Source organism: Felis catus, chromosome B3 (genome assembly GCF_018350175.1).
Source record: "Felis catus isolate Fca126 chromosome B3, F.catus_Fca126_mat1.0, whole genome shotgun sequence".
NCBI lineage: Eukaryota > Metazoa > Chordata > Mammalia > Carnivora > Felidae > Felis > Felis catus.
Window position 1 is genome coordinate 32,492,631 of NC_058373.1, and position 27,104 is coordinate 32,519,734.

At 39.0% G+C, this 27,104-nt stretch overlaps 1 protein-coding gene across 1 annotated transcript in view; it reads right to left on the reverse strand.

Moving 5' to 3' along the window:
- Positions 1–24,560, reverse strand: part of REC114 (REC114 meiotic recombination protein) — a 106,711-nt gene extending 82,151 nt beyond the window's left edge. Inside the window, exons 1-2 of the mRNA XM_019832084.3 lie at positions 24,000–24,560; positions 1,161–1,250 (exon numbers count right to left, since the gene is read on the reverse strand). Of these exons, the coding sequence (XP_019687643.3) occupies positions 1,161–1,250; positions 24,000–24,158 (249 nt within the window). The 5' untranslated portion in view covers positions 24,159–24,560. The remainder of the gene's footprint in view (positions 1–1,160; positions 1,251–23,999) is intronic.
- Between the last annotated feature and the right edge of the window lie 2,544 nt (positions 24,561–27,104).

Consider the following 27,104-nt stretch of genomic DNA (forward strand, 5'->3'; position numbering starts at 1 on the left):
TACCAGGCATCCCCCTGTCCACCATCTGGAATATTCTTCATTCAAAGCTAAAGAAGACATCTTTTCTTCTGCAAATGATTCAAGCCCTAACAGTGGTAAATAAAGCAAAAATGATACCATTGCTGCAGTTTTAAAAATCAGGAGGAACACAAAAAGGACTTTGCAGGTCACTTCACATTCAAGGATAAGGCTATACACCACGTAAGTGGAGAGACAGATCATCACAATATACGACTGTGGGATGCTGCCATCCTAATAAAATAGAATGTATAAGGGATCCACCAAAAATTCATATCTTTTAACTATATTTGACCTATTTGTTTATTATTTGACCTATTTGTTTATGATGTTTCTCCCCACTAAAATGATGACACTCCATGATGATAGGGATTTCTGTCTTTGTTTACTGCTGTATCCCTAGCACCTAGAACAATGCCTACTATGTAATAATTGCTCAATAAATACCCGTTAAGTGAATAAGTTATGCCTATGTTGATATTCAGTAAATATCTGTACAAATTTATTATGTCTATGTAGATATTATTCACAGGTAAATGATGTAATAACCTTCCTTTATATTTCCTTTCTTTTACAATTCTTTGACTAGAAGTTGTCTTGTTTCTTCATTTTGTTTCTAAATACCAATTCAGACAAACTTTCAAGCAAAAATGAATGTTATTTTCTCCTTTATTTCTTCATTTCAAAAATTTCCTACAATACATGTGTGTGTTCAGAATAAAGAACAAATGCACCTTTATAAAATTAGTTTTATAGAGGGCTATGTAAGTTACTAATAGCCTGTTTCAAGTTTTCTATTTCCTCAAATCTATCCCTCTGCATATGTTCTTTACCTTCTTTGAAAAACCCTCCACACATTTCTCTATAAATTTAGCCGGTCTCAACCCAATTTCCCCAGTTAAGAATCCTTTATAATACTGGTTAATCTCAATCCTTTGATCCACTTTGATTCCCAAAACAGAACCCTAAACCTCTTCAGTATGTATCTGTATTACCTACTGCTAAAGAACATTCAATAAATGCTTAATTTGTTGAACCTGATGAATTTCTGTGAGACTGAAGCATGAGAATACAAAAATTAATGTAAAGCTACAAATATAAAGAAATATATTTGCATATTAAACTATATGCATAAAACCTACCAGCAGTGTGGGTCCTTGGGAAATGAAGAAATGACCTGATATAACGATGGTGAGAACAAGATACCCAGATTCTTCACTGGAGTCAAAAACCTTGAAAAAGAAAAAGTGAAAGAAATGTGCATAAGACAATACACTTCTGAAATACCAATAAATGTATAATATCTTCTCACACTGAGCTTCCTACTCTGAACATTTCTTTTCCTTCTGTTTAATTTGTAGGGGCGGCTGGGTGGTTGAGTCTGTTAAGCTCTAACTTTGGCTCAGGTCATGATCCCGTGGTTCATGACTTTGAGCCCTGCATTGGAGTTTGTGCTGACAGCTCGGAGCCTGGAGCCTGCTTCAGATTCTGTGTCTCCCTCTCTCTCTGCCCCTCCCCCACTCACGCGCGCGCGCTCTCTCTCTCTCTCTCTCTCTCTCTCTTTAAAAAAAAATAAACATTAAAAAAATTTACAGATCTGTAATCATTTACTTATCATTTCAAATTTCTCCTCTATAGGGGCTAACAGTCAGCTTTTAAAAAATATAACTAAAACATATATTTTGAAATGAAAAGAATACTAGATTAAAAATAAGGAGATGTGGGCCCTAAGCCAACCACTTTTCAGTATCATTTTAATTAGTCATTAATTATCTTTGAGCCTCAATTTCCTTTCTGTAAAATGGGGATAATGCCCTACAGTGTTGCTATGAGACTTCAGAGTCCTCCTTTCATCAGCCATACAATCCATTTTTATAATCCCTCAAAACCTGGTGTTTTTCCTTGCATGAACTTTAATTTGTCCATGTCACTCTTAAAATATGGTGCCCAAAACTGACCATAATACGCTTGGTGTGGTCTAACTATCTCCTATTTTTTGCACTAATGCAGCCTATAATCACATTAACCTTTTGAGGGGGTAGTCCCATTTGAAGAATGATCTGATATCAGCAAAACTTCCTGAAACTTCATCACTTATACTGGTAAATCAGACTTTCATTTTCATCTGAACCTAAATGTAAGACCTTGCATGTATTCTCATTATATTTTATCTTGTTAAATTTGGTCCATAGTTTTCGTAGGGAGTTGAGGCAATGAAATCAAAATGTCAAGGAGGACATGACTGACAGATACAGACTAGTAGAATTTGGGTCTTAAGTGGCTACCCTGTATAGGTGGTTTTCATACACTGTAAGGTAAACAACCTTGTAGAAATAATAAGATGAAATTATGGATTCACCTCAATGCTCAAAGCTCAAAACAATTAACACATACCTAACTCAAGTATATCTTTATGAGGTTACTACATTCTATTGAGAAATAATGTTCTTATAGTTTCATATGTGGGGTTTACAGCTTTAATGCTATATTTAAACTTAAGATTTCCTACTGAGTTTCCTCTAATTCACTTTAAATTCCAACCTTAAAAAAACTTGAAGGATTTTTAGATGTCAAGGAAGGTATGCTAAAATCTAAACTTCAGTGGTTGTTATTCTGCCTCTTTTCTAGTATTAAGAATTCAGCTATTTGTATGATACTCTTCCTGCCACAGTTTAAATAGATTATCTTTTATGCTTCATGACCACTTAAAACCACAAGGATAGCTAGGAGTCACGAGAAGCTTTCAAAACTAGAGCCTGGTCAACAAATTCTTTAGGAGGCAATATGTTAACATGATAGTTTATTTTTTTTAGAAATGTAATATACACCCTGAAAATATCCCCCAAAGTGTCCAACACTTAAATGTACAACTCAGTGAATAATGATAACGTCAACATATAACAATTACCACCCAGGTGAAGAAACAGAACATTGCCAGCCTTCCAGAAGGTACCCTAGTGCTGTCTCCCAATCACTACCTGCTCCTTCCTCCCCCTAACACAGCTTGATTTCTAACACCATAGTTTAGCTTTATTTATAAGAATAGAATCATATAGAAAGAATTACGTCTGGCTTCATCAGTGTTGTTGCATGTACCCAGTTCATTCATTTTCATTACTGTACAATACCATTCTATGACTACACCACAATTTATTTTTTCATTCTCTTGTTGATCAATATTGTTTTCCAGTTTAGGTCTACCACTAACAATGCTGTTATGAACATTTTTATATATGTCTTTTGTTAGGTAGGAACACTCACTATGGAGACCCCAATTCTTTCCCAATTATTTTATAAGTTTTTCAAGTAGTGACTAATGACTTCCAAGAGAATCCCAGTAGACTTCTCCCCTGGGCTCCAAATTGTTACATCTAATTGCCCACTCATTATTTCCACTTAAAGGTCCAACAGTCATTTCAAAATTAACAGCTCCTAATTCCAAGTCCAAACCCTCCACTCATTCATTTATTCACTGAATATTTATAAAGTGTCGAGCAAGTGACATCTGTTGCCTATCACCAGGAGTAGAAATCCAACCATTTCTGCCCACTGCATTTTGGTACTGGAGTCACTATGGAAAACACAACACAGTCAAGTACTGGATGGAACAGCACTTTACTCACATACAGAATAAATAGAGCAAGATGAGCATGAGTAGTGGGGGTCAGTTCCCCCTGGCGGGGGAGAGAGAACAGGTCCCTCTCAGCAGCCACACAGAGCAGTTGGCCTGTTCTCAGCCCTCTGGTGCTGCAGCAGAAGGACGCCATTCCCTCCCCCAAAGGGACAGATACAGCAGTAGGGTTGGCTGGGTGCCATATAACACTTAAGCAGAACAAAGGAGCATGGGCTATGAGGACTCTCCCTTGGTAAAGGAAGTGTTCCAGGCTTCAGACCCATTCTTATGGTCTTGGCTAAAAGACCTGAAAGACTACATGCACAAAAGACTGCCTTCCCAACACAAAATGCATACCACATACCAGGCTGTTGTAGGTATCTGACTCCCACAGTTTCACATCAAAGAATATAATTCTTAGGTAAATGGTGGAATCATTCTTAAATCCTCTCCTTTCCTCATATCCAAATCAATCCATCAGCATATCCTTCATGTCTATCTTCAAAATATTCAGCATCCAATCACTTCTCACGGGTCTGGTCTGAGTTACCATCTCCAGTTGTATTAACATAATAACCTCCTAAATGGCTTTCCCTTTGTGTTCTTGCTCCCCACACACACACAATTTATTCTCAATAAAGTAAGCAGAGTGATTTTTTTTTTTTTTTAGAGTTTATTTATTTTGAGAGAGTGGGAGGGAAAGTGTGACCAGGGAAGGGCAGAGAGAGAGGGAGGCTCCATGCTATCAGCACAGAGCCCGACAAGCAGCTTGATCCTGTGAACTGTGAGATCATGACCTGAGCTGAAATCAAGAGTCAGACACTTAACTAACTGAACCACCCAGGAGCCCCCTCCAGAGTGATCCTTTTAAAACCTAAGTTAGATCATGTTATTTCCAGCTCAAAGCCCTGCAGTAGCCCTGCATCTCATTCGGAAACTCATGCAAAGTATTCTACAACCCAGCCCCTACTGCCCCTTTGCTCTCATCACCCTTGGGCACTCTGCTCCATCCACACTGGCCTCCTTGCTGCTCTTTGAACCTACTAGGAAAATTCGTGATTATAAATCTCAGGGCTTTTTCAGTCCTGTTCTATCTAAAATTCTCTTATATTCACATAACTCACTCCTTCAACTTCTTCAAGTCTTTGCTTAAATATCACCTTTTCAGGTAATACCTTTCCTGACCATCCTACTGAAAACTGCCACCAATTCCTCTCATTGCCAAACCAGATGGCTCCTATTCCTTTTTCCAGCTTTGCTTTCCTCCATAGTTCTTTCCACTTTTGTTACTTTATATTTACTTGTTATCTACCTATTTTCTTTAAAATGTAATTGATAAATGGGATTATAAACAATACTCAATCTGAAAGTCAGAATAAGAATAAAAAGGGAACAAAGAACAGATGGGACAAGCACAAAACAAATACCAAGATTATACACTTATACCCACCCTATCAATGATCGATCACATTAAGTGTAAATGGCTTAAATACCCGAATAAAAGACAATCTAACAGGACAAAAAGGTATGACTATACCCTGCCTATAAGAAATGCACTTTAATTTATTTTATTTATATTTTAATGTTTATTCATTTTTGAGAGAGACAGAGTGTGAGCAGGGGAGGGGCAGAGAGAGAGGGAGACATAGAACCTGAAGCAGGCCCCAAGCTCTGAGCTGTCAGCACAGAGCCTAATGGATGCTCAAACTCACAAATTGTGAGATCATGACCGGAGCCGGAGTCGGAGGCTCAACCAACTGAGCCACCCAGACACCCTGAAATGCATTTTATTTTTTAAAACGTGTATTTAGTTTTGGATACAACAATACATTAAAAAAATTATTCACCACGACCAACTGGGATTTATACCTGGGATGCAGGCGCAGTTCAATATCCACAAAACAATCAATGTGATTCATCACATCAATAAAAGAAAGGACAAGAACCACATGATCCTCTCAACAGATGCAGAGAAAGCATTTGACAAAATACATTATCCTTCTTGATAAAAACTCTTAAGAAAGTAGGGATAGAAGGATCATACCTCAAGATCATAAAAGCCATATATGAAAGACCCAACACTAATATCATCCTCAATGGGGAAAAACTGAGAGCTTTCCCCCGAAGGTCAGGGACAAGACAAGGATGACCACTTTGCCACTGTTATTCAACATAGTATTAGAAGTCTTAGCCTCAGCAATCAGACAACACAAAGAAATAAAAGGCATCCAAATCGGCCAGGAGGAGGTCAAACTTTCACTCTTTGCAGATGACAGGATACTCTATATGGAAAATCCAAAAGATTCCACCAAAAAACTACTAGAACTGATCCATTAATTCAGCAAAGTGGCAAGACATAAAATCAATGCACAGAAATCGGTTGCATTTCTATACACCAACAATGAAGCAACAGAAAGAGAAATCAAGGAGTTGATCCCATTTACAATTGCACCAAAAACCTTAAAATACCTAGGAATAAATCTAACCAAAGAGGTGAAAAATCTATACACTGAAAACTATAGAAAGCTTATGAAAGAAATTGAAGAAGACACAAAAAAAGGAAAAATATTCCACGTTCCTGGGTAGGAAGAACAAATATTGTTAAGACATCAATACTACCCAAAGCAATCTACATATTCAATGCAATACGTATCAAAATAACACTAGCATTCTTCACAGAGCTAGAACAAACAATCCTAAAATTTGTATGGAACCACAAAAGACCCCGAATAGCCAAAGCAATCTTGAAAAAGAAAACCAAAGCAGGAAGCATCACAATCCCAGACTTCAAGCTGTATTACAAAGCTGTAATCATCAAGACAGTATGGTACTGGCACAAGAACAGACACTTGATCAACGTGACAGAATAGAGAACTCAGAAATGGACCCACAAACGTATGGCCAACTAACTTTTGACAAAGCAGGAAAAAATATCCAATGGAACAAAGACAGTCTCTTCAGCAAGTGGTGCTGGGAAAACTGGACAGCGACATGCAGAAAAATGAACCTGGACCACTTTCTTACACCATACACACAAAAAAAATTCAAAATGGATGAAAGACCTAAATGTAAGACAGGAAGCCATCAAAATCCTCGAGGAGAAAGCAGGCAAAAATCTCTTTGACCTTGGCTACAGCAACTTGTTACTCAACATGTCCCTGGAGGCAAGAGAAACAAAAGCAAAAATGAACTACTGGGACCTCATCAAAATAAAAAGCTTCTGCACAGCAAAGGAAACACTCAGCAAAACTAAAAGGCAACCAATGGAATGGGAGAAGATATTTGCAAATGACATATCAGATAATGGGTTAGTATCCAAAAATCTATAAAGAACTTATCAAACTCAATACCCAAAAAACAAATAATCCAGTGAAGGAATGGGCAAAAGACATGAATAGACACTTCTCCAAAGAAGACATCCAGATGGCCAACCAAAACATGAAAAAATGCTCAACATTACTCATCATCAGGGAAAAACAAATCAAAACCACAATGAGATACTACCTTATACCTGTCAGAATGGTTAACATTAACAACTCGGGCAACAACAGATGTTGGCGAGGAGGAGGAGAAAGAGGATCTCTTTTGCACTGCTGGTAGGAATGCAAGCTGGTGCAGCCACTCTGGAAAATAGTATGGAGGTTCCTCAAAAAATTAAAAATAGAACCACCCTACAACCCAGCAATTGCACTAATAGGTATTTATCCAAGGGATACAGGTATGCTGTTTCTAAGGGGCCCATGCACCCCAATGTTTATAGCAGCACTATCAACAATAGCCAAACTATGGAAAGAGCCCAAATGTCCATCAATGGATGAATGGATAAAGAAGACGTGGTATATATACATATATGTATATACAACGGAGTACCACTCAGCAATAAAAAAGAATGAAATCTTGCCATTTGCAACTACGTGGATGGAACTAGAGGGTATTATGCTAAGCGAAATTAGTCAGAGAAAGACAAATATCACATGACTTCACTCATATGAGGACTTTAAGATACAAAACAGATGAACATAAGGGAAGGGAAGCAAAAATAATATAAAAACAGGGAGGGGGACAAAAACATAAAAGACTCTTAAATATGGAGAGCAAACAGAGGGTTGCTGGAGGGGTTGTGGGCAGGGGGATGGGCTAAATGGGCACGGGGCATTAAGGAATCTACTCCTGAAATCATTGTTGCACTATATGCTAACTTGGATGTAAGTTAAAATAAAAAATTGAATAAAAAATTAAATAAAAAATTAAATGAAGAAAAAAACCAGAATGAGAAAAATAAATAAATAAAAGAAGAATCTAAAATTTCAAGAAAAAGTGTTTATATTTTTGAGAGAGAGAGAGACAGACAGACAGAAAGAGCACGAGCAGGGGAGGGGTAGAGAGAGAGGGAGACATAGAATCCGAAGCAGGCTCCAGGCTCTGAGCTGTCAGCACAGATCCCAATGAAGGGCTCGAACCCACGAAATAGGAGATCATGACTTGAGCCGAAGTTGGATGCTTAACCGACTGAGCCACCCAGGCACCCCACATTTTAAATATAAAAACATGAACAGGTTAAAAACAAAAGAGTGGGGAAAATATAATATCATGCAAATACTAGTCAAAAGAAAATTGAAGTATCTATATTAACATTAGGCAAGAGTATCAAAAAGTATAGAGAAGGTCATTTCATTTTTATTGATAAAGGAGTAGGTTAATCAAGAGACATAATTATCCTAAACATTTGTGTCTCCAATAACAAAGCTTAAAAATACATGAAGCAATAATTGATAGAACTGTAGGGGGATACAGACAAATCCACAATTACATTCAGAGATGTCAATACCCCTCTCTCAAAAATTGATAGAACAAGTACATAGAAAATCAACAAATGTATATAGTAGACTTGAACAACACTATCATCCAACATAATCCAATTGATATTTATAGAATACTTCACCCAATACCAGCAAAAATACACATTCTTCTCAAGTGTACAGAAAGCATTTACCAAGACAGACAAAATTCTGGGCCATAAAACAAGTCTTGGTGAATTTATAAGTATGTTCTCTGAGCACAATTAAACTAGAAATCACTAACAGAAAAATCTCTGAAAAAAATCCCCAGATATTTTGAAACTACATAGTATATTTCTAAATAACCCATGAGCAAATAAGAAATTAAAAGGGAAATTAGGAAGTATTTTGAAATGAATGTAATTCACCATTTTAACAAACTCAAAAAGAAAAACCATATGATCACCTCAATAATGACAGAATACAGAAAAGGCATCTGACAAAATCTAACATCCATTCCTGATTTAAAAACTCAGCAAACCAGGTATAGAAGGAATTTCCTAGAGCTGACAAAGGGCATCTATGAAAAACCTACAGTTAACATCATACTTAAGAGTGAAAGACTAAAAGCTTTCTCTCTAAGATAAAGAACAAGACAAACAACATTAGCTCTCACTACTCCTATTCAACACTGTCCTGGAGGTTCTAACAATTGCAATCAGGCAAGAAAAAGAAAGAAAACACCCAGATTGTAAAGAAAGAAGTAAAACTGTCTTAATTCACAAACAACAGGATCACTTATGTAGAAAGTCCAATTGATTTTCCTAGAATAAATGAATTCTAGAAAGGTTACAGGATACAAGAGCAATAAAGGAAAACTAAATGTATACAAACTAGTAAAGAACAATTAGAACTTGAAATTTTAGGGGCACTTGTGTGGCTCAGTCAGTTAAGTGCCCAGCTCTTGATTTTGGCTCAGGTCATGATCTCACGGTTCCTGGATTTCAGCCCCATGCTAGACTCCATGCTGACAGCGTGGAGCCTACTTGGGATATTCTCTCTGCCCCTCCTGCACATGCGCACACACTCTCTCTCTCTCTCAAAATAAATAAACTGTAATAAAAAAGGATTTGAAATTTTAAAAATATCAACATTTATCACAGCATCAAAAATATGAAATACTTAGGGATAAATATGAGGAAAAGTGAAAGACCTGCACACTGAAAATTGACAGAAATTTAAGAACATGTAAATCTATGGAGTGAGACATTTTGTTCACGGATAGGAACATCTAGTATTGGTACAATGCTGAGGCAGGCAGAATAATGGCCCCTCAAAGACTTCCATGTCTTAATCTCTAGAACCTATGATTATGCTTTCTTATGTGGCAAAGGAGACTCTGCAGAGGCAATGCAAGTTAAGGATCTTGAGATGAGAGAGCGCCTGGATTGTCCAGGGGGGCCCAATATAATCACAAGAGTTCTTATAAAGGAAAGAGGAGGCAGAAGAGTCAGAGACGGAAATGTGATTGATGGCTTTGGAAGATGGAAGGTAGTACAAGGCAAGGAATTCAGGTAGCCACTAGAGGCTGGAACAGGAAAGAAAAAGATTCTCCCCTAGAGCCTCCAGAAAGAATGCAGCCTGCCGACACCTTGATTTTAGCCCCATAAGACCTATTTTGACCACGAGAACTATAAAAGAATAAGTTTGAGTTGTCATAAGCCACTAAGTTTGTGGCAATTTTTTATAGCAGTAATAAAAATTCTAAACTCTTCTGTAGAGATCAAAAACACCATATATCAAGCATTTCACTAGGTTAACATTAACAAAGTACTATCCACTATACACCAATTTCTTTTATAACTATTTTGGAAAGAAAAAAAAAAACATGGCAAGGAATGTCCCTGACCTTGAGCTTCATTCATTCATTTGTTCATTCAACAAATATTTATTGAGCACCTACTAGATGTCAAGTGTGTTGTTTTTTTTTTTTTTTGAAAGATGTGATACATCACTGAACAAAATATTAGTTGGCCTCATGGAGCTAATGTGGGATGGGATGCTGGGCAAGGGTAGAGACTACAATAAACAAGTATAATTAGTGGCACTCTAAGGGTGGGATGTTGAGAGCAGTCAATCCTGGTTCAGGCAATAAGGGAATGCTTTGTCAAGAATTTATAAACAATAGTCAAACTGACTAACAAGCACTCTGCTTTTTACTACCACCACATGCCCACAATTCTAATCAATGTCACTGAGAAAATACTCCCTGAAAGAAGTCTTTTGTTGGTCTTAGTTCCAAACAACTGCTACAATTACTGCTAAGTTTAAATAACACATATGTAAGCTTCAAATTATCATATTGTTATTCTTTAATAAACTTGGTCTTTTACGCATTCATTTGGAAAACTCCCAGTTATAACGTTGGCCCACTTAAATGCAGACTTAACCACATACATTTGTTTCAAGAATAGCTCACAAAGATTTGAAATACTTCAAGCTTGTTTAATGCAAAGTTCTTGTCTCCAACTCTTTCTTAGGATGCAGTTTACTTCAAACCTGTGGTACTATGTCCTTCTGCATTTAAACTAGATTCAAAATAAACAATGATAGCACACTGATTGTAAAGACAAAAAAACGGATTTAAGTTACTCAAAATCTGGGACCTCTTGGTATTTAGATTTGTGTTTATTATAAGTGCAACTGACAAGATGGGACATTTTGTTGAAGTGTAAATTTTAGCTCACACTAAAAGTATTTTACTACACTTTAATAATAACTTTAACATTTTAAATTATTAAATGTTTCCAAACTAAAGAACAAAAAGGAGAACAAAACAGCAATTTTATCATTAGTTGCTTAGATTGTACCATTGGAGATTCAGGTTTTTTAATCATTTGTTAGTTTGTGGGTGATTAATTACATAAAGTATCAGCCTCTAACCAAAGAATCAAAGTTCAGTTAACAAGATGTAAAAACAATTGGCTAAGGAGTTATGCTTTTTTCCTGTCTTATACTATAATGTGTATTTCCCTTTTCTCATTGATTTTACTGCCATGAGTATAATAATGAAGCTCAATAGAAAAATTTACTATCTACAAAATAAATGAACAATTTCATTTGTGAAAATTTTATGAAAATAATGTCATCATTTAGGGAAGTGGAGTGTTAAAAAATTATCCACTCCAGGGGCACCTGGGTGGCTCAGTCTGTTAAGCATCTGACTTCAGCTCAGGTCATGATCCCGTGGTTCATGGGTTTGAGCCCCGCATCAGGCTCTGGGCTGACAGCTCGGAGCCGGGAACCTGCTTCAGATTCTGTGTCTTCTTCTCTCTCTACCCCCTCTCCCGCTTGTGCTCTGTCCTCTCTCAAAAATAAATAAACATTTTTAAAAAAAGTTATCCACTCCAGGGGCGCCTGGGTGGTTCAGTCAGTTAAGCGTCTAACTTCAGCTCAGGTCATGATCTCGTGGTTCATGAGTTTAAGCCCCACCTCAGGCTCAGTGATGACAGCTCAGAGCCTGGAGTCTGCTTCAGATTCTATGTCTCCCTCTCTATCTGCCCCTCCCCTGCTCGTGCTCAGTGTCTGTCTGTCTCTCTCTCTCCCTCTCTCTCTCAAAAATAAATAAAAAATGTTAAAAAAAATTATCCACTCTGGGTATCAAATGCTCTAGGCACATCACTTAACATAATAAATAAATAAATAATCTAGTATATCAGAAAGTGCTAGGAGGTAGGGAAATAGTAAAGCAGGGTCAAGAGAATAGGAGTGTAAAGACAGGGCATGAAAGTTACAATATAAATATGTGGTCACAGTAGGCATCATGAGAAGGTGAGGCTTGAGCAAAGACTTGAAGGCATGAGAGGGTTACACAAATACCTGGGTATATAATACTATTTTTCAAATATTTGTTGCAATCCTTCATCTAAAAGATCTTAAAAGTATGCTCATACATTCTGAAATTGTCTAATTAGAAGTTTCTAAGGAGTTAGGAAAAACCGTAGCTTGCATCCTTACAGTCTTTCCTTCCCAAATCCAAACCAAATACCAATTACCTTTCCTTGAGCAGTTATTAATTTTTTTAACGTTTATTTATTATTGAGAAACAGAGAGAGAAAGACAAAGCATGAGCAGAGGAGGGGCAGAGAGAGGAAGAGCAACAGAATCCAAAGCAGGCTCCAGGCTCTGCCCGGCTCAGGGCTCAAACCCACAAACCACGAGATCATGACCTGAGCCAAAATCAGACACTTAACTAACTGAGCCACCCAGGCACCCCACCTTGAGCAGTTATTAAAAATCAGCATCCAGGGGTGCCTGGGTGGCTCAGTTGGTTAAGCATCCAACTCTTCTTGGTTTTGGCTAGGGTCATGATCTCATTGTTCGTGAGTCTGAACTCCACATCAGGCTCCATGCTGACAGTACAGAACCTGCTTGGGATATTCTCTCTCCCCTCCCCCACTCACATGTGTGTGCATACACTCTCTGTCTCTCTCAAAATAAGTAAATAAACATTTTGAAAGAAAGAAAGAAAGAAAGAAAGAAAGAAAGAAAGAAAGAAAGAAAGAAAGAAAAGAAAGAAAAAGAAAGAAAGAAAAAGAAAGAAAACAAAAGAAAGAAAACAAAAGAAAGGAAGGAAGGAAGGAAGGAAGGAAGGAAGGAAGGAAGGAAGGAAGGAAGGAAGGAAGAAAAAAGAAAGAAAAAGAAAGAAAAAGAAAGAAAGAAAAGTCAGCATCCAGGGGCACCTGGGTGGCTCAGTCAGTTAAGTGTCGGATTGTCGGGACTCTTGATTGCAGCTCGGGTCACAATCTCATGATTTGTGAGATCCAGCCTGTGTCTGGCTCTGTACCAATAGCACAGAGCCTGCTTGAGATGCTCTCTCCTTCTCCTTCTCTCTGCCCCTCCCCTGCTCATTTGCATGTGCACATGTGCGCACACTTTCTCTCTCTCTCTAAAAAAAATAAAATAAAACAAAAACTGGTCCCTTATCTTTTATTTTTTAAAAAAAAATTTTTTAACGTTTATTTATTTTTGAGACAGAGAGAGACAGAGCATGAACAGGGGAGGGGCAGAGAGAGAGGGAGACACAGAATCTGAAACAGGCTCCAGGCTCTGAGCTGTCAGCACAGAGCCCAACGCAGGGCCTGAACTCACGGACCGTGAGATCATGACCTGAGCCAAAGTCAGATGCTTAACCAACCAAGCCACCCAGGCGCCCCTGGTCCCTTATCTTTTAGAGGTAATTGAAATAATCGATGAAATGGTATGCTGTCTGAGATTTCCTTCAAAATAACACAATGGACACAGGATATAGATGAAACCAGATTGGTCATGAGTTGATAACCATTGAAGCTGGTGATACATACATGTGAGTTTACTATACTCTTTTATCTATCTTTGATTATGTTTGAATTTCTTTACAACAAAAAGTTTTATAAGAGCCTTCCATTTTCTTTGTTGAATAGGTAGAATTATGGTTAAGGAAAGCATTTAGCTTACACAAAGCATAGGAATACTACATGCAGTGTCCTAACTCTACAAATTCCAAATATCATAATGCCTAGTATAATCCAGGCATCTGAGAAAAGAAATTACTTATTTCTGGTTCTTGGGAAATATTTTTAATGAGTGATGATTTAGCATTTTACTGAAATGTTCACATTAGCACAATATGGAAAGCTCAAAGAAAAATGTTATCTCTAATGACCAAGTCATCAGAGAAAAAGACATTAATTTTAATTTGTCAGAGAGAACATTTATCCTGTTCACATCTTCTCTTCTTTTTAGTTTCTAACCTAAATGTGGCTTAAGATTTAGGTCATCAAAAAAAGTATGCACGGTATTGGCACAAAAACAGACACATAGACCAATGGAACAGAATGGAGAACCTAGAAATAAACCCATGCATATACAGTCAAGTAATATTTGACAAGGGATCCAAGAATACTCAATGGAGAAAAGACAGTTTCTTCAATAAACGGTGCTGGGAAAACTGGATATTCACATGCAAAAAAAATGAAACTAGTACCCCATCTTGCATCACTCACAAAAATTAACTCAAAAGGGATTGAAAATTTAACTGTAGGACCTGAAACCATAAAACTTCTAGAAGAAAACACAGGGAAACAGCTCTTTGACACTGGTCTAGGTAATGATTTTTTTGGATATGACAACTAAAGCACAAGAAACAAAAGCAAAAATAAACAAGTAGACTACATCAAACTAACAAGTTTCTGCATAAAAAAAGAAACTATTAACAAAATGAAAAGACAACCAATGGATAAGGCAAAATATTTGCAAACCACATATCTAACAAAGGGTTAACATCCAAAATATACAAGCAGCTCATATAACTCAATAGCAAAAAAGCACATAATCCAATTTTTAAATGCGCAAAGGACCTGAAAAGACATTTTCCCAAAGATGTTCAAAAGGTACATGATATAAGGCTCAATATCACTAACCATCAGGGAAATATAAATCAAAACCACAATATGTTATCACCTCAGATGTGTTAGAATGGCTATTATGAAAAAGACATGAGATAACAAGTGCTGGCAAGGATATGGAAAAAAGGAAACCCTTGTACACTGTTGGTGGGAATGTAAATTCGTATAACTATGAAGGAGAACAGTATAGAGGTTCCTCAAAAAAAAAAAAAAAACAACATTAAAAGAACCACCACATCATCTAGCAAATCCACTTCTGGGTACATATCTGAAGAAAATGAAATCACTACCTTAAGGAGATATCTGCACCTCCATGTTTCCTGCACCATTATTTACAATAGCCAAGACATGAAAACAATCTAAGGGTCAAGAGACAGATGAAAGGATAAAGATAATTTGAGACTTATACATACACAATGAAGTATTATTCAGCCATGAAAAAGAAGGAAATCCTGCCATTTGAAGCAATATGGATGAAACTTGAGGGCATTATGCTAAGTAAAATAAGCCAGACACAGAAGGATAAATACTGCATGACCTTACCTACATGTGAAATCTGAAAAAAAAAAAAAAAGCCAAACTCATAGAAACAGAAAACAGATTGGTGGAGAATAGAGGCGGGCAAAATAGGTGAAAGTGGTCAAAAGGTACAGGCTTCCACTTATAAGTTCTGGGGATACAATATACAACATGATGACTACAGCTAACAACACTGGATTATATATTTGAAAACTGCTGGGGGTAGATCTTAAAGCTTCTCATCACAAGGAAAAAAATGTATAACTATGTAAGGTTACAGATGTTAACTAAACTTACTGTGGTAATCATTTCACAATATTTACATATTTCAAATCATTATGTTGTGTATCAAAAACTTAACGTTATATGTCAATTATATCTCAATAAAACTGGGGGGGGGAGGTTTACATCAACCTGACCTCTGTCTATTGTGGTGTTTTGACATCAATACAATAGGATGCACTAAGATATAGAGCCTATCTATTACAAGCTCGTTTTTCAGACACAGTTTATACATTGGTTAAATCAGATACATGCATATTTTTATATTCTAATATTTTATATGCATGTATTTGTGCAAGACTGCACTATAACACTAAAGTTAAAAGGAAAACAGTTAAAAGAAATATATGAAAATATAGAAAAATATTTCAAATATACTTAGATGAAAGGTTAAAACAGCATTACTCTCCAGATGTGACAAATTATGTACTTGATTAAGGGTTTTTTTTTTTTTTTCCTGCTTTTGAGGCCCCTCAGAAAGTGTCACAGTTGTATATATTGGCCCTAAGGAATTTATGCATTACAAAATATGAAAAACATGCAAAACTGCTAAGTAGGCTATCAGCTGCTTCCCTCTTGGTAGCTAAAGTGCCTCATAAATTATTTCAACAAACTAGTAGAGTATATATGCTAATAAAAGTGATCCTGCTACATACCCATTACCAAACTATAAAATTCAGTGTTTTTGCTGTTTCATAGAAATGCTAAGTGTTAATAGTAACAATAAAAACAATTACAACAGCATAACACCCAGAGCAAAAACAAACAAACAAACAAGTAATGATACATACCTATTGCCACACAGCAATTATGCACTAAATAACAGGGTTTTGTTTTTTTTTTTTTTGGTTATTGCTATTGTTATTAGAAAATGCCTTTCAGTTCCAACCAGGGAACCTAGGAATAAGCCTTCATTTTTTAGCAGTCTCCAGATTCAGAAGAGTGTGTGGCAGACTTCTAGCTATTCTCTAATATCCATTTTCCTTTCTACATGGTAACAGAACTGCTGGGTTTTAGCTGGACACATGATCTCGTGGAATACAGACTACATATGCCAGCTGCCCATGCAGTTACGATGGCCTCAGGTCCAAGTCCTGGCCACCGTGCCGTAGGAGGTAGTATCATGTGGCAGCTTATGGGAAATCTTCCTTAAGAGACAGCATGTGTATAGCCTTTAACTTCTTGATCCCTCTCTCCACCAAGCTGGAGTATCAATTCTATCTTGGACTATTTGACCATGGCCACACGGGGCAGAGGAACAAAACAGGCTCCTCAGTTCCTAACACTGTGGAGTGTCATATCAGCCCTGAACTTTCATGTGGAGAATAATAAACTTTCATCTCATTTAATCCACTGTTATTTTATATTGTTACTCAGAGTCAATATCAATTCTAATACAAAACATAACTGTTAACTCTTTAAAAAAAGCAAGCTGCATGAAAGAATAATAACTCTCAATGATATTCCTACATCTACATTAAGAGAAAATACCAATGTAGGAAGCAGCAGTGTACAACAGAATGAGGACTGGCTTGTATTAAGACTTGAGTTTTGGAACGAATTCTTCTACTTCCTACGTAAAACCTCTGGCAAGCCATTTAACCTGGGCAGGCCTCAACTTCCTCTATAAAATGGTAGTAAGACAGATCTAAAAAGTTGTGAGAATTGGAAGAGGTTTACAAAAATACTCTACAAATTGTAAACAGCTATATAGTATCAATTACTTTGTCAGTTATTCCTTCTTCCCCACCCTTCCTTCAGAATTGGAGCATGAGAATGGATTGCAGTACATAAACATAACCTGGAGCATCACTCCCAGAGACTGGTTCATTAGGTCTAGCACAGGAACCACAAAACTGCATTTTCAGTACATACCCCAAGACACTGTTGAAAGCAATGTGCCCGTTACACCTTGAGAAACACTGCTCTATGATCAGGTGCTACCCATCCTTGTTATCCTGTGCTTGATGCTCTGTTATTTTAAGAGCGTGAAGAGGGGCGCCTGGGTGGCTTAGTCTGTTAAGCATCGACTTCGACTTCGGATCAGGTCATATCTCACAGCTCATGGGTTTGGGCCCCACTCGGGCTCTCTGCTGTCCGTGTTGGGGCCTGCTTTAGATCTTCCGTCTCCCTCTCTCTGTCCCTCCCCCACTGGCATGTACTCTCTCTCTCAAAAATAAATAAATGCTAAAAAAAAAAAAAAAAAAAGATCATGATGAAACATAAGGACAGCTCCATAGCCTCTCCAGTGCCTCACTAAATGCTAAGTACCCAGTAGATAATTTAATAATATTTTGTTGAACTGATGAACTGACGTGGAGAATGACAAAGTGGAACCAAATCAAATGACCCACCATTTCTGGCCAAGAAAATAACAGGGACCGAATTTACCTTCCTGCCTGAAACAACTAAAAAAAAAAGGGCAAATTAGAGGACACAACAGTTTTCAAGACACTGGATATTAGGTAATAAAAAACATGATTCCTGAGAAATAACAGGAAACAAAGGGGAGCCTTACAACTGCCTGGAGAAAGTTTCCAGGCCAAAGTAGAAAGATGAGGAGCTCAGGCAGAACCAGGTGAGGTGTTCCTGAGTTTAGGGAATAGAGCTGTGAGTGCAGGAAGGACAGTGTGGCTACAGTTCACAGGACAGAATACCAGAAAAAAGAACTCCCAATGCCTGCAGAGACTCAACTCTTCAGCATGTATGTGTGTGTGTGTGTGAGGCTGGGCAAAAAAAACACCTGAAAGGATTTAAGACAACAATCCAGAGACCTCACATAGGGCAGGGGATAGTGCCTGTTCTCATCAGCTCAGGTGAAAACCCTCATAATTTCTCATTGGGTAGGATAGGCCGAAGAGTTTTGCCTCAGGTGTGAGGAAAAAATTAGCCCTAGATCAAATGCTGCTCTGGTCCCAACCTGACAAAGCTTTAAAGCAAGACCTGAAAGGATCAAACTGTTTCCAGATAACTTATCCCAGAAAAGTCAAGAATATTTATAGGAATACAAAAATATCCTGCATCCAACAGGGTAAAATTCACAACATCAAGCATCCAATCAAAAATTACCAGTCATGTAAAGAAGAACTACTACTTTGCTATTTTAAAAATAGTTTTCTTGGGGTTTTACTGAATCTTAAATTTTCCTTAAAAAAAAAAAAAAAAACTGTCATTTTTATCATTTTCACCCTGTGTGTTAATCTCAAAAATCCCTCATCTACATAATTGAACTGTTATTCCCCATATGAAATATTAACTCTTCAAAGACAAACAGCATAGTGGTTAAAAGCACAAGCTTTGGAGGCAGAAAAACCAGACTCTGAATAAACTCTTATCTCTGTTCCTGGGCAAGCCACTGAACCTCTCTGAATTTTGGCTTACTTATCTATAAAATGGTATGATAATATTTGCTTCATAGGGCTTCTATAAGAAACATACCAAAGTAAACACTGAATAAACAGTAGCTATCATGTCATAATTATCACATCATCATAAGGAAAGTTTAGAAAAATTAGCATACACTCAAACATTTACTGAGGAACTATCATATGCTAGTTGGTATTTAGGCACTAGGAATACAACGGAAAAAAAAAAAAAAAAGACCACTATAGAGAGGACCCGAAGTATATTTTATGTTGAATCCGCATTTCGTAGTTCATCTCAAGTACAAACTTCATATTCTGTTTCTTAATTTCTAAGTAGGGCAATTATTTTAAGTTCCTCCTATAAAAATTAAAGGTTGATTTTTTTTCCCTTTGAAAGGGAAAAATAAGAAATTGTCAGGTTCAACCAATTAGGGCATGTCTAAGAAATCCTGAAATCTGAAAAACGTGATAAAACTTTAATTTAAAAGGAACCTACAATTAACACCACCTTTCAAAATTATTCTGAAATTAGTATAACAAATTATATTCAGATGTAAAATACACAAAATGGACCAATCTGTTATTGTGATAATCTTTTCAGAAAGGCTTGGGCTAACAGATGTAAGGATTTAAAATCAAGTTAAATGGGGCGCCTGGGTGGCTTGGTCGGTTGAGTGTCTGACGTCGGCTCAGGTCATGATCTCACAGTCCGTGAGTTCGAGCCCCGCGTTGGGCTCTGTGCGGACAGCTCAGAGCCTGGAGCCTGTTTCAGATTCTGTGTCTCCCTCTCTCTCTGCCCCTCCCCTGTTCATGCTCTGTCTCTCTCTGTCTCAAAAATAAATAAACGTTAAAAAAAATTTTTTTTTTAATTTTAAAAATAAAATAAAATAAAATCAAGTTCAAGTTTGTATTTCATTTGCTCATTCCACTTAAATGACAGATGGCTTAAATATTAACCCTATTAACAAAACATCTGCACTTTCATTATGAATCTACTTGCCTTACTTCATAACTCCATAAATTCATTTTATTAATTTTATTGTATGGTTGCCCATTTCATTCAAGGTCTTTTAAACCCTTGCCTCTCCAAGTGTGGTTCTATAACCAGAGCATCAGCATCACCTGGAAACTTGTTAGAACTACAGAATTTTATTCTGCATACCAGACCTACTGAGTCAAATGTGCATTAAAAAAGAATCCCCAAGTGAGTTCTTTTTTTTTTTTAACGTTTATTTATTTTTGAGAGACAGAGAGAGAGCACGAGTGGGGAAGGAGCAGAGACAGAAGGAGATACAGAATCCAAACCAGGCTCCAGGCTCTTAGCTGTCAGCACAGAGCCCGATATGGGGCTGGAATCCATGAACCCTCAATGACCTGAAGTTGGATGCTTAACCGACTGAGCCACCTAGGCACCCCCTCCCCCAAGTGATTTTATGCACAATGAAACCTGAATAGCAAAGTTTTAAATTCTTGATCTTTTTCCATACTTTTTTTTTTTTTTAACAGTATTACAAAAAGTTTATTTGCTTCCAAACACTGATTGACTTATCTCCAGATAGTAACTCTTCATCAAGAATAATTCAATTCAGGGGCGCCTGGGTGGCTCAGTCGGTTGAGCGACTGACTCTTGGTTTCAGCTCAGGTCATGATCTCACGGTCTGGTTTGTGAGTTCGAGCCGCATGGGGCTCTGTGCTGACAGTGCAGAGCCTGCTTGGGATTCTCTCTCTCCCCCTCCTCTGCCCCTGCCCACCCTCAAAATTAAAAAAAAAAATTTTTTTTAAGAATATTTAATTCAGACAAATAAATCCAATTGATATACATATATTAGATGTTCTCTATATAATATTTATGTCTCAGACTTGACCTCCCCTCTCAACCATGATTTCAAGTCTTAGAAGACTTGCTGTACTATCCATACTTTCTCGAGTCAACATTTTTGTGAGCATTAGCATGTGGCCACTGTGACAAAATCTTCTGTGTAATTAAATAACTATATAGAACAATACCAGATCAGTTCCCCCCATAATTTCAGAAAAAAATGAAAAATTCAAAATAATTTCAACCAAGGTTGAACTTGAAAGTTCCCTGGGGGGGGGGGGGGGGGGAGAGAAAGTTCCCTAGGGAAAAGACGACCAGAATGATTCTATCCTCCACAATAATATATTTTTATGCTTTACCTAACACATATTTTTTACTGCAGGTACCACATAGTTTTAAAATAAGAAATTCACATGGGACTTAGTACAGTTCTTTAGATGGCTCATCTTTTATTATTACTATTACACAATAGTCACAGTGCACATAAAATAGAACAAATCTTGTTTTCTCTTTCGCTTTTCCAAAAAGAAAAATGACAGACCTAGGCTGAAACTGATCACAGCAGGTAGGATGCTTCAGCACAGATTCAAAGGAAGGTACAAATGTTCAGTTTTCAAAAGCACTGCAAAAGCCAACTTCATCTCTTGTCACTGGAGCTGTGGCTTTATGCCAAACATTTGAGAACTGTTGAAAAGTGCCATTCCTCATAAGCAATTATGAAGAGCTTTGCAAAGAGAAGGGAAAAATAACTGCAATAACAATGAACTCCTTACAATAGCCAAATGTCCATGGCCTCTGGGCTGCAGAACAAGAATCCAAGAGTTACCCATGTACATCTGAGCCAACGCACCCAACACGGATGCCTTGGGAGAAAGAGTTTGAAGCGGTGTTAAGAGAAGGTGTGAAGGAATGTTATGGGCAATCTCAGAAATTAAATATGTCCTCAAACATGCCCAGGTTTTTTATAAGACACAATTATAGATCAGTCATCCTTCTATTTAACTTTACTCATGCCTTTTTGCATTTGCAGCCTATATAATTTTCCAGAATATAGAAAGCATTCTACAAGAGTACAACTAAGTATTGAACTCCCTTTTTATGGCCCTAGATATATTGATTTCAAGCTTTAAGTAATGTCCCTAGCTATAATATTCAAAAATTTGGCAAACAATTCATTATGCCCCATCTCTACTCTCATCCACAGCCAAGTCTCTCAGAAGAATGATCTAGGAATGTCAGCTCCACTCCCTCACCTACCTGTCACTCTTCAACCCACTGCATCTGGTTTGCACTTCACTCCACTGAAACTTCTCTTAGTAAAGACCATAAGGACCTTCATGTTGCTAAATCCAACTGACATCCCTTTGTTATCATTTTTCTCTACCTTGCAGCATCATTGAACAAAGTTCACTGTTCTCTCCCTCTTAAAACAACTTTCTGTAGCTTTGATAGACCTGCTTTCTCCTGGGTGCCTCCCAACTCCCTGTCCCTTGTCAGTCTTCTTTAGGGACTCTGTCTACTCTACCTGACCTACAAATGTTGGACTATCTTGGGACTTGGTCCTGGAATTTCATGTAATCTCGTAACTACAAACACCATCTTCATGCTGTTGACCCACCTTCAGCCTGATAACATATTTACATCTCCAACCCAGATCTTTCTCCTACACCAGTATACCCAACTATCGACTCAACATCTCCATATGAATGTTTCATAAACACATTTGAACTCAATACATCCAAAACTGAAGCCTTGGATCTTTCTCTCACTGTTCCTCCTCCAATGTTCTCGATTCCTTTATCATTTACCCAGTTGCTCCTGCTAGAAGCCCAGAAGTCCTTTACTCTCACCACTCCTACCCAATCAAGCTCCAAATCCTATCATTTTGGCCTCCAAAATATAGTTTCAATATGCCATTTCCCCAACCTCACTGTCATCCTCTCCAACACCCCTTCCCACTCTAGTCATCATCACCTGCCTAGTGCAATGGCATTCTAAGTGATCTTCCTGAATCTACTCCTATTCCCCTTCAATTCTGTCTTCAGACTTCGGCCAATGATCTTTCAAATATGAAGATTCTCCTACTTAAAACCCTTCAGTGACTTCCAGCTTGTTTTAGGATGATGTTCACAAGGCACCTGTATACCTCTCCAGACAATCTCGCCTCATGCTATCATTCCCTTTGTCCTCTAAATACCAGCCTTATTCTTTTCTCCATACATTATACACACTGAGGTTTTCCAGGTGTAGGGCCTTTGCATTTGCTGCAAACTCTACCTGAAATATCTGTTCTTTTACTCTTTTCCTACCCATTGCTACCCAAATCACACTACCATACACAGGCACAATCCAAAACTTCAGGGTCAACTAAGTCAAACCAGATCGAAAGGAACTGAATGATTAGCAACGCTTGGCGTTAAAATATACCAAACATACCACCACCACAACAGAAAATAATAATAGCAAACCCTTCTATAAATGTATAAGGCACTGATTTAAGTAATGTATATATGTTGACTTATTCATTGCTCACAACAGCCTTATGAAGTGGTTACTATTACTATCTCTATTTTAAGGTAAGTTAAATAAGGTACAGAGGGGATCCATAACTTAACCAAGGTCACAGAAATTCAGTGGCAAAGCAAGGATTGAAATTTAGTCCTTCTTCTGTGGGAGTGCTTGACTGCCTGTAGCGTGACAACTTGGTTATGGACTATTCAACCATTGCTTCCACATAAGGGGTATGGAACCGGTCTAATAATTACAAAGTTATTTGGATAAATACTGTGTCCTCCGCTAGACTGGAAACATAAATGAGGGTAGGGACCATTTCGATCTTGTTCACTGATGATATATTCCCAATCACCCTGAATAAAATCTAACACATAATTGACGCTCAGTAAATCTATATTAAATATATGACTACTCCCTTGCATAATTATTTTGAGAATGTGTTGGGTCCAAACACGAGATATTACATAGATTTTTTTTTTCTGTTAGCTGTAGCCATTCCTGTCAGTCCCGCGGTGTCCCCTCCTCCTGCCTGCATGGCATTCGAGGACTGAACCCTGCGTGGCATCTGGCCACGGTCTACCCTCCCTCCCCCACCTACCCCACGGGAGTGAGCGCCTCGCGGCTTTTCCCTCCCTCAGGCCTCACCTTCCATGTGAGGGAAGAGGCTGTCCCCGCGCCCTGACCAGGACCAGGAGGCTCTCCGGTGCCTGAGGGCATGAAGCGTCCATACCGCTGCAGAGGCCATTGGGTGGCACCTCCTCCCGGGAACGCGAGGCCTGCAGGCTCTTTTCCCGCCTCCGCCATGTTCAGCTTCCCGACGTGCACTGCAGGCGGACACCTGCCAATCTGCGCAGCCAACCAATCAGGAAGCGAGACGGCCCAAAGCCCACCTCCCCCACTAGTGGAAGCCAATGGACGGGCCCGAAGACTCCTGCATGCTTCTGAGGCTGTGGGCACCTGAACTCTTGTGACCTTCTCCTCTTCCTTGGCAAAGTGGAGAGAGTAACTTCCACCTTGAGGAGGGGCTGGGACGCTAGGAGATAGTAGTTGGCCTCTCCTCTACATCCTTGAGGCCCTCACCTTCCCTCAGGCCGCCCGTGTCACGGTCCAGCCCCTCAGACTGGGACATTTCCCAAAGCTGGCGGACTCCCTGTAACTACGCGCTGAGACTAGGCTCGCTGACTGAGGCTGCGTGGACAAGTATATTTCCCTTACTCACAGCAGCCTTTCAGATGACAGTGTCCCTGCCCACCCCAAACCCATCACAACACAGCATCAATTCCACCCGCCGTTCAGGAAGTAAGGCTATTTTCTCCTCGTTCTGTGGACCTACTCCCTCCAGACCCTTAAGTTCTCTCCAAAAGAGAGAAGCAAATAGGTAGCATGCTGCAGGCAATAAAAGATGTGCCTCAATCAAACAGCAGGTGCAACTAAATGACAGGTCTGGGTGATTTAGAGTCGTTGACAAAGCACTTCTACATCTGTTATTTCATTTGCCCTCCCAACAACCTTGTGAATTAAGCAAAAAAGAGATTATTGCCCCCCATTGAATAGATGGGAGGCAAAATAAGGCCCTGAGGGTCAAAGCGATTTGCCCAGGGTTACACAACCAGAGCAAAACTGTGGTCTCCACAATCTCTCCCAAGTGTCCACCCCACTTGCCAAGATTTTAGGTAGTCACCGAGTCTGTGTCAAGTCAGAAGCAGAGTATACAGAGGATGGAGACTATGTTAACCAAACACATAAAATAGAGTTATAATGCAAATAATTTTTTAACATTTATTTATATTTAAGAGAGAGACAGAGAGAGAGAGAGAGAGAGAGAGCGAGAGAGCGCGCGCGCGCGCAAGCGGGGGAGGGGCAGAAAGCTAGAGACAGAATCTGAAACAGACTCCAGTCTCTGAGTTGTCAGCACAGAGCCTGGTATGACGCTTTAATCTACAAACCCCGAGATCATGACCTGAGCCGAAGTCAAGTCGCTCAGCCAACTGAGCCACCCAGGTGCCCGGTGCAAGTAATTTTTTTTTTAATTTTTTTTAACGTTTATTTATTTTTGAGACAGAGAGAGACAGAGCATGAATGGGGGAGGGTCAGAGAGAGAGGGAGACACAGAATCGGAAACAGGCTCCAGGCTCTGAGCAGTCAGCACAGAGCCCGGCGCGGGGCTCGAACTCACATACCCGAGATCGTGACCTGAGCCGAAGTCGGATGCTTAACCGACTGAGCCACCCAGGCGCCCCTTAATGTTTATTTATTTTTGAGAGAGAGAGAGAGACACACACACACAAAATCTGAAGCAGTCTCCAGGCTCCAAACTGTCAGCACAGAGCCTGATGTGAAACTCGAACTCACAAACGGTGAGAGATCATGACCTGAGCTGAGGTCCGACACTCAACAGACTGAGCCACCCAGGTGCCCCACATATAAATTTTAAAACTGAATGTCAAAGGGTAGTAAGTGGATAGACAATGGTTGGAGAGGTGGTAACTTATTCATCCTTCAAAGCACCGATTAAATACCCACAGTGTGTCTAGTCACCCTTTGTTTACAGAAATGGTTAAGGCATGCATCTAGCCTTCTAGGACCTCAGCATCTTATAAGAAAGGTGAGAGGTACCCATGATACCTGATAGCTACTGCCACGTGAAACGTACAAACCATGTTCTCTAAGGATTCAGAGGAAGAATGGCAGTGGCATTTCAGTGTGAACTTGAAGGGTGAGAAATTTTCCCAAGGGAAGACAGAAGAAACTGGAGGGCAAGTTGAGGAGCAAAGTTTCAGGGGTGAAGATAGTGACATAACCAGCTAGAGCGCAAGGTGTTTTAAGGAAGATGAAGCCACAAAGTTGAGTTGGGCCAAAGAGCACTGAACAGCAGCTTAAGAGAGTGAATTTTACTTGGTAGGTGATAAGCAGCTTGGAACGTGTGTGTAGGGGAGTGACACTGTTATAATGGTGGTCTAAGGCAGGCTGATTTTTGGGGGGCATACAGAATAAATTGCATTCAAGGCAAAGGATATATGTTACTTATCTTTCCATTAGCCAGTAGAGCTTGAAAGGGTCAGATTTCAGAAACTGTTTCTGAAGGTCCTCAAATGACACAGCACTACTGCATTTAATGTAGTAGTGAATAGTTAGAAATTTGGTTGGAATCCCAGTTCCACCACTTGCCAGCTGTGTGACCTTGGGGAAGTCACTTAACCTCTCTGTAAAATAGGGTTAGCAAATACAGGGCCACAGGAAGGATAAAATAAGATCATATGAGGGAAAATACTTGGTAAGTTACAAAGCAGTCCACATGTTGGTGCTTTCTATTTGCAGGGTTAAAGTGACTTTCTGTGGGCTCCCTGTAGGCAGGAGGATGAGAATGGGAGCCTGACATTCGGTCTCAGAGGCACTCACCTTCCAGGTCCAGGGCTGTGGATGCTGTCAGACACCCTTCACAGGAGCAGATGGTGCTCACAGTTGGGACCCTGTCAGTGCCCAAGGACACCCAGGGCCCTGCTGGGTTCCCACCTGCAAGCTCCCTTCCTAGACAATGCACCTGTGCTTGAGCTTCTGGGGCCACCAGTGTCTGCCAAGAACAGATCATGTCTGCAAAGGGAGATATGAGAAAGCCACACCACAATGCACAGAGGCTCTTAAAAACTTATGATATTAACAAATGCGACTCGAGCATTCAAAAGGTCCCAGATGCTGTGCTAGGTGCTGGGGATACAGTAGAGAACAAACCAGGTATGGCTTCTACCCTCC